Source organism: Penaeus japonicus, unplaced genomic scaffold (assembly GCF_977035675.1).
Source record: "Penaeus japonicus unplaced genomic scaffold, GWHDUDI00000001_assembly GWHDUDI00000039, whole genome shotgun sequence".
NCBI classification, from domain to species: Eukaryota; Metazoa; Arthropoda; class Malacostraca; order Decapoda; family Penaeidae; genus Penaeus; species Penaeus japonicus.
In genome coordinates this window covers 20256811-20272237 of record NW_028234441.1, presented here as the reverse complement: position 1 = coordinate 20272237, position 15427 = coordinate 20256811, and the positions used below count along the sequence as shown (strand labels likewise).

Here is a 15427-nt window from a genome sequence, read left to right as displayed (position 1 = left end):
ATAAATCAGGATTGAGAGAAGGAAAATGGAAGATGTGTTTGCTGTTATCATTATTGTGTTGTTGCAAAATTATACATAAATCAGATCTCAAAACAGTCCTCAGTAAAAGGAGAAAGTACAGCTGCAAAGAATGACATTGATTTAGTAAGATAAAGTAACTAATAAGAAAAAATATGACTAGTAGTTCCTTCTTGCTCTCAACTACTGTACACAGAGATACTCAGAAAAAGTAATTGAAAACAAGTAGAAGACAATTTTTATTATTACAATTATAAATGTTGAATTTTGTAAATTTTTATTATCATTACCGTTATCATTATCATATTCATCATTTGATTTGGGAGATAAATGAAGTGCTACAAATAACAATAGTCTCTGTCTTTGGCATAGGATAAATAGCTAAAGAAGAAAAGAAAAAAAGAAACTACAATAAAAAAAAAAATCATATATGAGCAAACCATTATAAAAGGAGCATCTAATATAAGAAATTATTTGTTTTCATTATGAAACAATTTAATGTTATTTATTTTACATAAGTTATTTAAAACTAGTTTATTAGGAATATAAAGTATGTACGGTTTGTCTAATACTTTACTGTTAATCATCTCAAGTATATGCATATTTTACATTGATAATGAATATATCAATAAGTTAATATAAAATGTTACAATTATCAAATCATTTTAAAATATTACTCATGTCATAATCTTGATGGTGTTTAACATTCATAATCTTGCTGAAATCCTAAGCAATTAAATTGATATATTAATTATTTTTCTATGATTCCTATTCTATGAAGGGAAATCTTTGCCAATTACTATTAGTGATATATATAAACAATATAATTTTTATTACTGTTATATTCTTATCTTATTAATCATTAGGGATATTAATACTTTAACTTCTATTACAGCGATTAATTATCATTGCCATTATTGTTGCTGTTATTATTATTATTATCATTATCATTGTCATTATACTTATTATTAATATACTAGTATTTATTACCTTCATTACCCTCACCATAATCATTATCTTTATTTATTATTATTGTTGTTAATATCACAATTATTATTATCCTTATTACTATCATTATAATGATAATAATAATTAGTAATAGTAGTATCATCATTATTATTACTATCATCATCATCATTCTTATCATATATATATATATATATATATATATATATATATATATATATATATATATGTGTGTGTGTGTGTGTGTGTGTGTGTGTGTGTGTGTGTGTGTGTGTGTGTGTGTGTGTGTGTGTGTGTGTGTGTGTATGTATATATGTATGACTAATAGTTCCTTCTTGCCCTCAACTATTATATACCGAGATACTCAGAAAAAGTAAATGAAAATTGGAAAAATTAATACTCCATAACACTCGTGTATGAGACTCTATATGCCTCACACCTTGTTTCTTTGTAAAAAACGCAGCAGCAATAAACCATAAGTCTTGTGACACAGGAGCTACCCTGGTTTCGGGGCCTCTTGTCTTGCTTGGCATTATTGTTTCTGTGTTTTCGTAGCGTAAATTAGTCGAGTAAACGCTGGTTTCAGACTTTTTTGCACTTCTAGTGCCTTGCCTGCACCTTCAGTGCTTTGTTATTTGAAGGTAGCACGAGCCTACAGTAGAGTAGTCAGCCCCCACCCCAGACCCGCAGCTCTCTTCTACCTCAGGGTAGCCCTTACGGGCTGTGACCCCTGGGTAGGGAGGCCCAGTAGTCTGGGGCGTCCTTTGGGCGCAACTTTTCTCTCCTCCTAAATTTTTTCCATATTTCTGTGTGACTTTCCTGAGCCTACGGGAGTCTCCTTGTGAGCTCCTGTATTCGCTTGGGGGGTGGGCACCAACTTACCGTCCCTCGCACTAGGCAGGTTCGGCGGTAGGAAGGTGCCTTACATACAACTCCGATCCCTTAGTTGGTACTGGAGAACGCAACCAGGCTTCCACTAAGGGGGGGTGAGGACGATTAACTGTAAGACTTGTTTTATTTTATCCTCTCTTAGCTATTGGGATTAGGTTGATCCAACAGTTAAGGGAAAAGGTAGTCCCCTCAGGACAACGGGCTTTGGCCCAGGGTTCGGACCTGGTCCGATACCCAGTATGATTGACTCCCCGGCTACCCTTCCTCCTCCCCAAGGAGGAGGGGCGACTCAGAACCATTCTAAGACCACTTTGACCAGTAATGGAACCCCGACCAATGACCGACCCAGACGACACATTGATATCCCTCCCCAGAACGCAAGGTGCGTGAACATCCGTTGCATGAAAGAAAATCAATCCTTGCAGAATGTCAACCCCTTTATCATTAAGAAGGTCCTTGATGGTCAAGTGGGAGGCAGTTTTGATTTTGTCCGAAAGTTGCGAGATGGTAGCCTCCTTGTGAAAGTGCAATTTAAGTCTCAGGTTAATGATTTACTTAAGCTGACGCAGATTCATGACATTACAGTAAAAGTAACTATTCCTGTTGGCCCAAATACCTGTAAGGGAGTAATCTTTCACAGGGATTTGAGGACAATGGAAGAAAGTGAAATTCTTGATGCCATGAATGACCAAAACGTTGTAGACGTAAATTGCATGACCAAGAAAGATGGGAATGCGCGAACAAAGACCGGATTGTGTTTCTTGACCTTTGCTTCAAATAAAATTCCAAGTACTGTCAAAATCGGATATGAGATTGTTCAAGTACGACCTTACATTCAAAAGCCAATGCGGTGTAATAGATGCCAAAAATTTGGACACACCTCATTAAGATGCAATGATAAGGATACTAACAAATTCACTTGCGGTAAATGTACTGGAGATCACGATACCACTGAATGCACGGAAAAGACACTCAAGTGTGCTAACTGTGGAGGTCCCCATCAGTCAGGCTCTGCTGATTGCAGTAGCCTGAAGAAGGAGACTGAGACATTAGCATACATGAGAGAACACGATTAGCTACCGTGAGGCCAAGAAGAAAGTGGAAGGTTTGACAAGCAAACCCAATACTTCTTACGCCTCAGCAGTAACTAACACTGTTTCCAGTGCAAGCAGTGTTAATCAGCAGCTCGCAGTTAAGGACCAAGAAATTGCAGAATTGAAAGAAACGGTAAAGGACTTAATGAATCAGATTAAAGAATTGAATAAGACAATTAAAGAAATTGCTGAATCAACCCAGCAAAAACAGCATCTTAAGGAGGTCGATACCAAATCACAATCCGGATCGCACCTTCTAGTCCAGGCGACCCCCACTAGAACTTCGTCTGGTGGTAGTTCTGCTCGTAAGAGCAGATCATCCTCCGCCGGGCGTCTCTCTGGTGGAGGGGAGCAGGCCATGGAGACTACTGTCTCCAAAAATTCCCGAGAGAGGCCCTCGGGAAGCGAGGGACAGGAGGAGGCGCCTCCCTCCCAAAAAAAGAAAATAAAAACCACCGGACAAGGCACTTCCAAACCCCATAAAACGTAATCCACGCGTATACCATTATACAATGGAACTGTCGAAGTCTTAGATCAAAATTAAACTCTCTTAGATTATTAGCCTCGTCCTATGCTCCCGATATTATCGTACTACAAGAAAGCCATTTAAACGACCAAGTCTCTGACGAGGTCGTATCGCTAAGAAACTACCATCTTTGTAGAAAAGACCGAGAGGGAAGGGGTGGAGGCGGAGTCGCCATGTACATCCACCAGAATCTCCCTTTCATTGAAGTGACGATTAATTCTACTTTGGAACACGTCGCATGCAAAGTAAAATTCAATAACACGTATCTGACTATATGCTCAGCTTACTGTCCACCTGATAAAAGGTTAATATATGATGAGCTTTTTGCTATTCAGGACAGTCTGCCAAACAATAAATTAATTCTAGGTGATTTTAATGCTCGTCATACATCATGGGGTTCCCTGCGGGTGAATGGTAGAGGTGAGCAAGTAGTTAAGTTGATCAACGACTCTGATCTGGTTCTTCTAAATGATGGTAGTCCAACGCGAATAGACGATAATACCGGTAATTTGAGCTTTATTGACCTATCACTGGTTTCCTCAACACTAGCAGCCAAGTGCCTGTGGCACACCATTGACGACTCGTTGGGAAGCGATCACCTTCCTATTTGTATTCAATATTCATGCGACACCACACCCAAATTTAACGTAAAAAGAGCAGATTGGGTCGCCTTCACAAGGAGCGTCAAGCTCGAAGTTGTTGGAGAAACCATTGATGATAACGTAAACAATGTTCAAAATTGTATTATAAATGCAGCAATGGCAACCATACCTAAGACTTCAACAGATAGCGTTAAGCATAGAGTTCCATGGTGGACACCAGATTGCCGCAGGGCGCTATGTGAACGAAATAGGGCCTACAGGCTTTTCCATAATAATATTACCAACGAGAACTTTCGCAATTACAAACAAGCGAGAGCTGGGGCTCGTAGAACAATTAGACAAGCCAAAAGAGACTCCTGGCGAAGCTTTGTCTCTACAATAAATAGTAACACCAAGTTATCAGAGGTTTGGTCCACAGTCAATAGAATTAATAGAAAAAGAACATCAACTAAAATAAGAAACATCATTCATGAGGGAAGAAATTATGATGAACCTAGAGACATTGCTAACACAATCGCCAGGCAGTTCTCTTATACAAGCAGCTCGGAAAACTACAACCCTGCATTCCTGACCACCAAGGAAGCAGCCGAGCTGCAACCAATTCACTTTGCCACAGGAGATGACTTTGATTATAATAAAGATCTTACAATGAACGAGCTTGTCCGAGCTCTAGAAGCCTGTAGAGGAACATCCCCAGGCCCCGATGAGATTCGATATGAGATGATGAAGCATCTTAATCATGATGACATGATTAAGTTGCTAGAAGTGTACAATGATATTTGGAAAAGCCAGACTTTTCCAAATTCATGGCACTTCGCCCACATCATTCCCATATTGAAAGGAGGGGGAAATCCCAGATCCGTCATCTCTTACCGCACAATTGCGTTGACAAGTTGCTTATGCAAGGTCATGGAAAGAATTGTTAATAGTAGGCTATTGCATTTTTTAAATACCAGGAATTTACTAGTTGACGAGCAGTGCGGCTTCCGAAAGGGACGTCAAACTCTCGATCAACTAGTAAAACTGGAAAGTCATATTCATGAGGCATTTGCCAAAAAGCATTTTTTTATTTCAGTATTTTTAGATATAGAAAAAGCCTACGACATGACATGGCGACATGGCCTACTCAGAAAACTTTATGCTTTCGGATTACGTGGAAACTTGCCTTGTTTTATCCAAAATTTCATTTCTGACAGAACGTTTTCTGTCAAATTATTTTCTGACAATGTCACTTTCTCGGACATTTTTGTTCAGGCAAACGGGGTCCCACAAGGAAGTGTCTTGTCACCAACATTATTTTTAGGTATGATTAATGACATTTTACCAGCTCCTCCTCGGAATCTTAAATAATCACTGTACGCCGATGACTGTGCATTATGGCACTCCAGCAGTAATGCAGAGTTCTCGGCAAATCAGATCCAATTGGCACTGGATATGATTCATAGCTGGGGCCTCCAGTGGGGTTTTAAGTTTTCCATAAGAAAGAGTATTGGAGTGGTCTTTACCCATAGGAGAAAGCCCAACATCAGGCTAACTCTAGACAACCACCCAATACCTATTCAAAATTCATCTAGATTTCTTGGTCTACTCTTTGATAGTAGATTAAATTGGAAAGACCACATTGGTCAGTTAAAGAATAAATGTCAAAAAGCACTCAATTTATTAAAGTGCATTTCTGGACACAAATGGGGAGCTGATAGAAAGTCTTTACTGATGTTATATAAATCTCTGATTAGATCTAAAGTAGATTATGGGTCAATCGTGTATGGCTCGGCAACGAGCTCAACTCTGAAAGGACTGAATGTTGTGCAGAATGCGTGTTTACGTGTCTGTCTTGGAGCCCTTAAATGCACTTGCATTGAGCGCCTGGAGGTAGAGTCGGGAGTACCTCCCCTCCGTCTCAGACGCGGCCAGCTTGCGCTGACCTATGCCGCAAAGGTAGCCAGGCAGCCCCAACATCCTAATAGGTATGTTTTGCGCCGGCAGATAGGCCCACAGCACCGCGGCGGAAAGCCTCTGTGCAATAGACTCGAAGACCTCACAGACAAAGTCGGTATAGATCTCTCTACTATCGATACCCTGGTTCATTCAAATATAGCGCCGTGGGAAACCCCCAATCTTACCATTGTGGTAGACTGGCTACCATCAGTCAAAGCCACGGTACCGGAGGCGGAGGTACGCCAGCGGTTCAGAGAGATCATTATTAAACATCTTTCCTTTTTTCATTTGTATACCGACGGGTCCAAGACAGACGAGTGTGTGGGTGCGGGTGTATGGTCGACTGAATGTCAGTTGAGATTTCGATTGCCGAATCATACATCGATCTTTCTTGCTGAACTTTTTGCAATAGATAAAGCTTTAGATTTTGCCCTATCGACAACCCACGATAGAATAGTCATATTTTCAGACTCATTAAGTTCAATTAAAGCTATTAAATCCTTAGAAACTACCAAAAATGAATTACAGGGTAATATCATTCGTAAATTACATAGTGCCAATAAATCAATCAAGCTGATATGGGTACCTGGACACTCGGGTATCCATGGCAATGAACAGGCTGACAAATTAGCCGGGTCGACTGGTGATCTGGAGCCTGGCATTGCCCGCACAGATCTCAGGTGTTTTGTCTCTTTTATAAAAGCAAAAATCCATCTCCTGTGGCAAAGTGAGTGGACCGACCTCACAATCAGAAAAAACAAATATACAATAGAACCTTGGGAAACAGCCCACAGGAAAAACAGAAGGGAGGAGGTGGTGTTGGCCCGACTTAGGGTCAATGCCACACGACTGACACACCTCACTCCCTATATCGAAAAAAATTCCCTCCAATATGTGGACAATGCAATAGTATCCAGACAATACCCCACATATTAATATCATGCCAAAATTACAATAGACCAAGACAAAAAATCAAAAACTTCCTACAAATTAAAGATATAGAATATAATATAAACAATATACTATCAGATAATGAAAAAATAATCAGTAAAGTAATCACTTTTCTAAAGGAGACAAAACTTTATGACCTTATATAGATTGATAAAATAAAATGGAATCATTGGCTTAATAACCTTGGCCTGTGCCGCTGGTTGATAGCCAATAAATCTAACAAGCAAGCAAGGATTAGTTACAACCTTTTATTTTTTTTTTTTTTTTTTGGAAACTGTATCTAAATGATATTAGTTATATATTGCATAATATTCTAATAACTTACTTGTATCACTTTAAATCCTGTATTTGAGTCTTTTAGTTCACTTATTCTCCTAGTCTTCTCCTTTTCACTAAGGTCATTGCCCCTATAATATCTTTCTATTTTTGACATGATAACAAATACATAATATATGAAAGATGAATATGAATTCTAAAAGCAAATATACATCTACATATTGCATAATGATTACTGGAAGCTAGAAGGAGAGGGGAGAGTGAGGGTGGAATAAGGAGATAGAGAAGAAAGAGAAGGAGAGGAGAGAGTGAGGGTGGAATGAGGAGATAGAAGGAGACGAGAGAGTGAGTCTGGAATGAGTAGATAGAGGGGGGAGAATGAGGGTGGAATGAAGAGATAGAGAAGAAGGGGGGAGAATGAGGGTGGAATGGGGAGATGGAGAAGAAAGAGAAGGAGAGAAGAGAGTGAGGGTGGAATGAGGAGATAGAGAAGAAAGAGAAGGAGAGGGGAGAGTGAGGGTGGAATGAGGAGATAGAGAAGGAGAGGGGAGAGTAAGGGTGGAAAGAGGAGATAGAGAAGAAAGAGAAGGAGAGGGGAGAGTGAGGGTGGAATAAGGAGATAAAGAAGAGAGAGGAGAGGAGAAAGTGAGTGTGGAATGAGGAGATAGAGAAGATAGAGAAGAGAGAGAAGAAGGGGAGAGAGTGAGGGTGGAGAAAGGAGATAGAGAAAGTGTGACAAAATCAGGATTGGGAGAAGGAAGTACAGCTGCAAAAAATGACATTGATTTAATAAGATAAAGTAACTAATAAGAAAAAATATGACTAGCAGTTCTTTCTTGCCCTCAACTACTGTACACTGAAATACTCAGAAAAAGTAAATAAAAACAAGTAGTACATTCAATTTTAAAAATGAGTACAGTAATTAAATTTTGTAATTTTATCATCATTATCATTTTTATCATATTATTATCACTGTTGCCATTATCATACTCATCATTTGATTCGGGAGATAAATGAAGTGCTACAAATAACAACATTCTCTGTCTTTGGCATAGGATAAATAGTTAAGAAAAAAAATCATATATGAGCAAACTATTATAAAAGGAGCATCTAATACAAGAAATTATTTGTTTTCATTATGAAACAATTTAATGTTATTTATTTGACATAAGTTATTTAAAATTAGTTCATTAGGAATATAAAGTCTGTACGGTTTGTCTAACACTTTACTGTTAATCATCTCAAGTATATACATATTTTACAATGATAATAAATATATCAATAAGTTAATATAAAATGTTACAATTATCAAATCATTTTAAAATATTACTCAGATGTCATAATCTTGATGGTGTCGAGAATTCTAAAAATATAGTTTAAAATATCATCCAGATTTCATAACTATGATGGAGTATACAATTCTTAAATAAAAAGATCAAGAAACTCTTTATATATATATATATATATATATATATATATATATATATATATATATATATATATATATATATATATATATATATACATATGTATATATATATATTTAAAAATTTACTCATGAGCAAAATGCTAATTCAAGAACGTTTCTGTTTACAGTATTTCAGATTTCTTACAAATCCTTCTACCATTTCTATAACTAAAGAATTTAATCTACATGGAGCTGTTCTTCCTTTCCTCCATTTCGGAAACACCAAAATAATTCTTTATTCCTGAAGCATTGGAATGACGACGTCTAAAAATTCTGCCGGCTTGTCTGCGTGGAGCCAGTGTCCCGCCCCTTCAATATAATGGAAAGTTGCCTGGGGGAAGATGTCTTGAATGACCTCCTCTTCCTCCGGTCTGTAATCGAGAAAACGAGGTCATTTGTTTGCACGTTCTGTCCAGGGGGAAGATGTCATTCACAGGCGGTAGTATGTGGTTGCATGTTGGGGGGGGATGATCTCGTATTATGATCCATGTGGATCTTCTCATGCATTGTAAAACTATTATATTGCATTGCACAGATCTTTTGTATTTAAGGTGTGCATGTGCATGCCTGCGTTTGTGTCACAAATATACAAGTACACAGAAAATTAGCTTCCATTACACCACGTAATCTGACAACGCTCCAGCGACGAAGGCAGTCTCTCCTTCGAAATAACTGTCCCTCCTGACGACCGGGAAAGTAGATATGTGGGGGTTGAAGTTCTCTGCAATGGCATCGATGTTCACTCTCCATTTGTAGCCTTCCTCAGTGCGGATGAGGTTGGTCAGGAGGAACTGCCGAATGCCGCGTTCCTGGAAGTGAGTGGAGAAGGTTGAGTCGCCACTTACTGGTGCACACTTCTCTGCTGAATAACGTATTGAAATGGGGTTGTTGGAGCTGGGAACACTAGAGTTAGAAAATCATAAAAAAAAATTAATGCATTCGTAGTCTAATGAAAATCTGAATAGTTTGCTATTTCTAGAAATAATAATAATATCACAAGGTTTACATAAACCCCTAAACTGACCCTACAAAGTCTTAGAATTAAAAGCTAAAGAAAAAGTCTTAGAATTAAAAGCTAAAGAAATGTGAGATATATCCTCACCGGAACTGCAGGCAGCAGGAGATTGTCTACGTATGTGCGAGCTTCAACCATATTCAGATGTGATGGAACTTGGATCTTCCGCATGATCTCGACAAAAATGGGAAGCGATGATATACTGTTTGAGACTCCATACGGAGAGATGTCAAGAACCAGCAATTTCTCCACCACAGAAGGCTGTAGAAGAGAGTTTATATGTTATTCTTACTCTTCCCCTTTCTCTCTCAGTCTGAATCTCGATATCTCACTCAGTCTCATTCTCACTCTTACTCTCATCCTCACTCTCTTTTCCATCATCCTCACCCTCTCCTTCATTCTCTCCCTAAACCTCACCTACTGCCTCCCTTTTCACTCTCACCCTCATCTTCATCTTTCATTCTCTCTCTCTCTCTCCTTCTCTCTCTTTCCTTCTACCTCTCCTTCTCTCCCTTTCCTTCTACCTCTCCTCTCTCCTTCTCTCTCTCTCTTTTTCCTTCTACCTATCCCTTCACCTTCTACCTCTCCCTTTCCTTCTACCTCTCCCTTCACCTTCAACCTCCCTCTCTACTCCCTCTCCCACACCCTCACCTACCCACAAATCTTCACACAACCAACCTCCATCAGAGCTGCTGCCATGACTGCCCTGCCTCCCATGCTGTGGCCCATCAGTATAGCCTTCGGAATGCTGTGTTTCTCAAGGAATTGAAGCAGATCTTCGGCCAATAGTGGGTAGCTTATGTCCGTAGTGTGTGGGCTGTCACCGTGGTTCCTGGCATCTACAGTATAAACCTGAGAGTAATATCTTTAGCAGCCATGTATGGTGTTTTCAATTTTGCTTTATCAAGTTTGAAAACAGTACATGAACTAGATTCACGGCATATCTTATCTAATCTGTGTAATGACTTCTTTTTGAATTTTGTGAACAAGTCAAAATGTTAATATCACTGGAACTCTTAGTCACTTACTTGCCGCCCTGTTTTGGAACTGATAGCTTTCCCAAGGCCTTTCCAGTTTGTTTTTGATCCAAGAAGGCCATGCATTACGATAACTGGGGATTTCTTAGATCTCTTTTGTGCATTTGCTGTTTGGAATAAGGTAAAGGCCATATCTATTGCAGCACTTCTGTAAATAAATAACAAAAAATAATAAAATTTATCTAAAACCTTACTTTTTAAAATAAATCTGTATATGGTAAGTTATGCTAACATCGTAAAACTAATGACTCCTATGCTTCATTTCCTGTAACTCTCTGGAATAAGGTTATATCAAGTTGCATCAGGTTAATCCTCTGGTTCTAATAGAGTTCATAATAGGCGCTTGCCTTTCCTTTGTTTTTAGTTTGTTTGTTGTTTTTTTTTGAGTGGGTAGAAAAGATAAATGCAAATGGAACTGATTTACAACACAATTAACTAAAATACACCTGTTACTATGTTATGCTATATCTATACAGGTTGAGAACAGAAAGCTCTTATACCCCTCGAAGTTGTATTCGGTTATTCTGGTTCATGGTGCTTTAAATCGAGATTAACCGGCCTTAATACATTTCCTTTGGGTTCGTATGAAACATTCGTAGGATAGATAATTACTAATTATATCTGCGACGAGTATCTCTTCGGGAGAATTGCCAGAACTTAAATTCTACCTTATTATCAAGTTCCGAGACAATATACATGTATATTCAACCATAGCTACTGAATTCCTAGTTACATAATTTATTCCACGAATAACCCACAAAATCTCTCGTCTTACCTTGAAGTAGTGTAATTTTTCGACAAATTGATATTTCGAAATGTAATTGGACGTCTCCCTATAGATCTCGCATGCATACTGATTAATCCTTTCAATAGAACCATCGTGAAATGAGTCGAGATGTGTCCCTCCCTCTCTTCCACTGCGTAATGTTTACAAAATTTGAGATCGCTTAGTCTCCGAATCCTTTGTTTACATGTTTAAATCAGGCTTGTGTAGATTGTTTAAATAATCCTTATTTTTGCTATATTAGTTAGTTTTTTAAGTCTTTTTTTAGATCTTAGAGATCTGATTTATTGTAATTTTAAATGACGTATATTAAATAACAAAATATTTAGGAAATTGTATTAATTAAATATCTTCTACTTGACTCGGGGATAAACGGTCGTCATAAGATCGTCCAACGTGTGTGTACATGGCTCTCCTCACACGGGAAATTCTTTAGAAAAATACTGAAAAAAATAAGATACTTTGGAGGTGAGTTTACAAAATACCTTAAATTTGTGGTTTCATGTAGCGTTACAGTCGATAACTTAGGATATAATTGCAAGATATGAATGGGAAATCGAGATAAACAAAGGTATAGGGCAGGTCTCATGATACTAGTGCTAGATCCTGATATTTGTTTCGTATGGTATTGATGGAATGGTTGATATCCTTTGGTATTGGTATTTGGCTGGTAAATGTTCAGAAGAGAAGCACGTGAGGAATAGAGAAAAATGAAGGTAGTAAGGTAGTGGTCATAGAGAATGCGTAAATTAACACCAGTATGTATTAGTAATATTCTGCAGATAGGGTAGGAACTAAATTGCATATCACAATCTACAATTATATATTTGATAAATGGCGCAATATTCCCCATTATTTACAGTATGATTACAGAGTGCCCTCTATTGAGTGGTCACGTCATTATCGGTCCTAGTTTCCTATCCTAAGGAATACTTGAGACGAAGACTCAGTTGCTGTCATCATGGTGCAGTGTGAAGGTTATTCGTGGTCATCTACAGAACTAATTACGTATCATAAGTATCACAAAGTGCCCTAAATAGGGGAGGTCCACAGGGGTGTGTAGCCCCCTCTAGGCAAAGGCTGACTTCAAAACTAGGCAAAGTGATGTAGGTAATTGGGTTAACCTTTTTGCCCCAAAGTAGCATGAGTTAGCACAAAGTGCCTTATAAAGGGGGGGTCCAGGGGGGGCAAAGCCCCCTCCTAGGCTAGGGCTAACCTCGAAACTAGGCAAAGTTACGTAGGTAATTGGGTTAAGATTTTGCAAATGAATTTCCCTGATCTACTTCATGCCCTCTCCACTATCAGGACCCAGATTGTGGGGTCCAGGGGTGGAAGTGCACATTATTTCCACTATATATGAATAGTAGAGGTTGAGAGGAATCCACCAATACTACTTTTGTGGTATTTAGTGATGCAGCATTATTTGGAAAATTTACCATATATTTCAAGAGTAAATTTAATGATGCTGCACTCCATCACTGTCTGAAATCTAGCTTCCCGAATTGCAGAGTCACTCTGTACATCTCTCATTCTCACCCTCACTCTAACCCTCACCCACACCTTCACCCTCACCCTCACCCTCACCCTCACCCTCACCTTCACCCTCACCTTCACCCTCACCCTCAACTTTCTACCTCACCCTCTTTCCCATCATCCTCACCCTCTCTTCATTCTCACCCACGACCTCACCTTCTAGTTAACTTTCATTTTTTTATACTTTCTCATTATGGTTGCTGGTGACTTGTAGAGCACTTAATTTCCATGGTAGTATAACTTTGAGTGCTTTTAGTCAAGTTGATAATGTGATAATTTGATAATTGCTTGAAAACAATCCTTTGATGTTAATTATTTAGAACCCATGATTCACATTTGTCCACTCCTATTATGAGCTGAGTTCATGTATCCTCTGTTCGTAATCTTTTTCTCATTATAGGGTAACAGTATTATTTAGATTTCATTACATAAACTATATACTAAGAACATTTCACAAAGAATAGTAAAAGAATCCCAAATAGATATAAACAATTTATTGTATGTAATTTTGCGGACTAGACGATGGTATATACTAAAAAAAAGATATCTTATTTACAGATTGTGATTACCAGCTCCTGTCAAGATGTCTTCACTACGCAATGCAGTCAAAACCCAACGTGTAAAGAGGGAGAGACACCAACGGCAGGATCGACAGCATCTCGGGGCATTAGAGAAGAAGAAAGACTACAAGAAAAGATCAAAGTGAGTGTTTTTTTCCTTTCTTTCTTTCTTTCTTTCTTTCTTTCTTTCTTTTTCATGTCTGTAGATAAGGTATGAGTTCCATGAATCGACATTGGCTAACAACACTGAAACTGTTTTCTTGCAAGCATTTTCTTGGATTTATTTTTGATCTTTGACATTGGCTAGATATTAGGGAAAAGGTCTTAAGATATATATTTGCTTATGTGTCCCAAGAAATACTTTTGCTTATATATTTTGTGCTGAACCAAAATTTTATATATAGTGTTCTATATTTGCATCTACAAACATTTCAGGTTATATATATTGTACATTCAAATACTTCTTACTATATGTGATTTTTTTTTTTTTTTTTTTTCTTTTCTTTTCTTTTTTACCTGAATATTTAACCCATTAGCAGCGGATGGCATGATTTGCTGCAAAGGCAGAGTCGGTCATAGACGCGGATGGCACCATGCCAGACATGTAAAACAGCCATCCTATTGCCTAGACCTTTTTTTAATACCGCGACCAATGGGTTAATGTAACAAAATTATCATAACCCAATAATGACCGGGCAGTTTTGGCTTCACCTGTCTGAACGCCAGGGCATTTCAAGTGCGCGTGCCTAATGCCTCATGCTGTTCACCTGCTCTGTCTGCGGCCACCCTCCGTGTGCCGGCAATGACATAATATCGCATCCCCGACAGAAAGTGCTGCCACCACATGACATGATGTCACATCACTCGGTGTTAACAGGCTGAAAGCATAATGTAATATGTAGTCATGAAACAGTCATGTGAAAAAGAATCAGATAAGTTAACTTTCTTTTCTTTTTAACAAGAATTTATTTTCAAGTCATTTCCAAGCCTTCTCTCTTGTTTGGGTCCTGGGTTGCATCTTGAGGTTTTGTAAGGGCATCAGCATCTGAAAGATATATTTGCGAAATAGGATAGAAGATTCTGAATAAACTCTAGAATCCTATAATACAATCTTGATTCTGGAAAATCACATGTGTAAAGACTAAGTTTCATTATTATCTCAATATTATGAGTTACATTCTATTTTTCTTTTGTATTTTGTAGTAATTCAGGTTCCTTCTGTATTCACTATTGGTTAGAATACAATTAATTAAGTCACTGATGCCAAGAGGGCACCCTAGCCTCACACTTTAATTCCTTGAATTTTTAGAAGACAACATTTGATTTAGATTACTATTATAATTGTTACTAACACTATGATAATTATAATGAGAATAACTATAATGGTCGTAATTAATTATATCTTAGATATAAATTCAGGGAATGGAGTAAATAGGTGAGGTCAGGTAGGCCTAGTAATTAAATCATAAGTGACTAAGGAAAGTGCATGTTCCTAGCATCAGTGTTATTCAAGATCACTAAGCGTTTTTGTGTCAGGAATCAAAGCAAGACATCCCAGGAGTAATACATAAACTCAAAGTATTAGATTTTGATAAGATCTCATCTTGTTTTACATCTTGGGACTCTCCTGTTTGGGGCCAAGATAGTGCCATCACAGAACTTTTGGTTCTGGTGTTGCCCCATTTGCTTGATTTTGCTTGTTTGGGGTCAAGATAGTGCCATCACAGAACTTTTGGTTCTGGCACTGCCCCACTTGCTTGATTTTGCT

General features: G+C 38.1%; 2 protein-coding genes across 3 annotated transcripts in view; one reads left to right on the top strand and one right to left on the bottom strand.

The window, feature by feature from the left end:
• Positions 1–8473: 8473 nt before the first annotated feature.
• Positions 8474–11732, bottom strand: LOC122260914 (sn-1-specific diacylglycerol lipase ABHD11). Of its 2 annotated transcripts, none has more exons than XM_086533195.1 (6): positions 11558–11732; positions 10774–10930; positions 10424–10597; positions 9833–10006; positions 9349–9539; positions 8474–9101 (listed from the first exon to the last, which is right to left on the bottom strand). In XM_086533195.1, the coding sequence occupies exons 1-6, from the start codon at positions 11659–11661 to the stop codon at positions 8966–8968; spliced, it is 936 nt and encodes a 311-aa protein (XP_086389321.1). In that variant the 5' UTR covers positions 11662–11732; the 3' UTR covers positions 8474–8965. The 2 variants fall into 2 exon arrangements, with proteins under 2 accessions (XP_086389321.1, XP_086389322.1); XM_086533196.1 differs by having other exon boundaries at positions 10424–10610; positions 11558–11698.
• A 198-nt stretch (positions 11733–11930) lies between these two features.
• The window catches only part of LOC122260915 (putative U3 small nucleolar RNA-associated protein 11), a 10125-nt gene continuing 6628 nt past the window's right edge, over positions 11931–15427 (top strand). The window contains exons 1-2 of the mRNA XM_043028375.2: positions 11931–12034; positions 13658–13801. Of these exons, the coding sequence (XP_042884309.2) occupies positions 13683–13801 (119 nt within the window). The 5' untranslated portion in view covers positions 11931–12034; positions 13658–13682. The remainder of the gene's footprint in view (positions 12035–13657; positions 13802–15427) is intronic.

Excerpts from the sequence above, each read along its gene's own strand:
- LOC122260914 (XM_086533195.1), bottom strand. The coding sequence starts at position 11,661 with ATGGTTCTATTGAAAGGATTAATCAGTATGCATGCGAGATCTATAGGG. Across the intron at positions 10,931-11,557 it reads AAAAATTACACTACTTCAAG|AAGTGCTGCAATAGATATGG; the intron begins GTAAGACGAGAG and ends ATTTATTTACAG. Across the intron at positions 10,598-10,773 it reads GTTCCAAAACAGGGCGGCAA|GTTTATACTGTAGATGCCAG; the intron begins GTAAGTGACTAA and ends TATTACTCTCAG.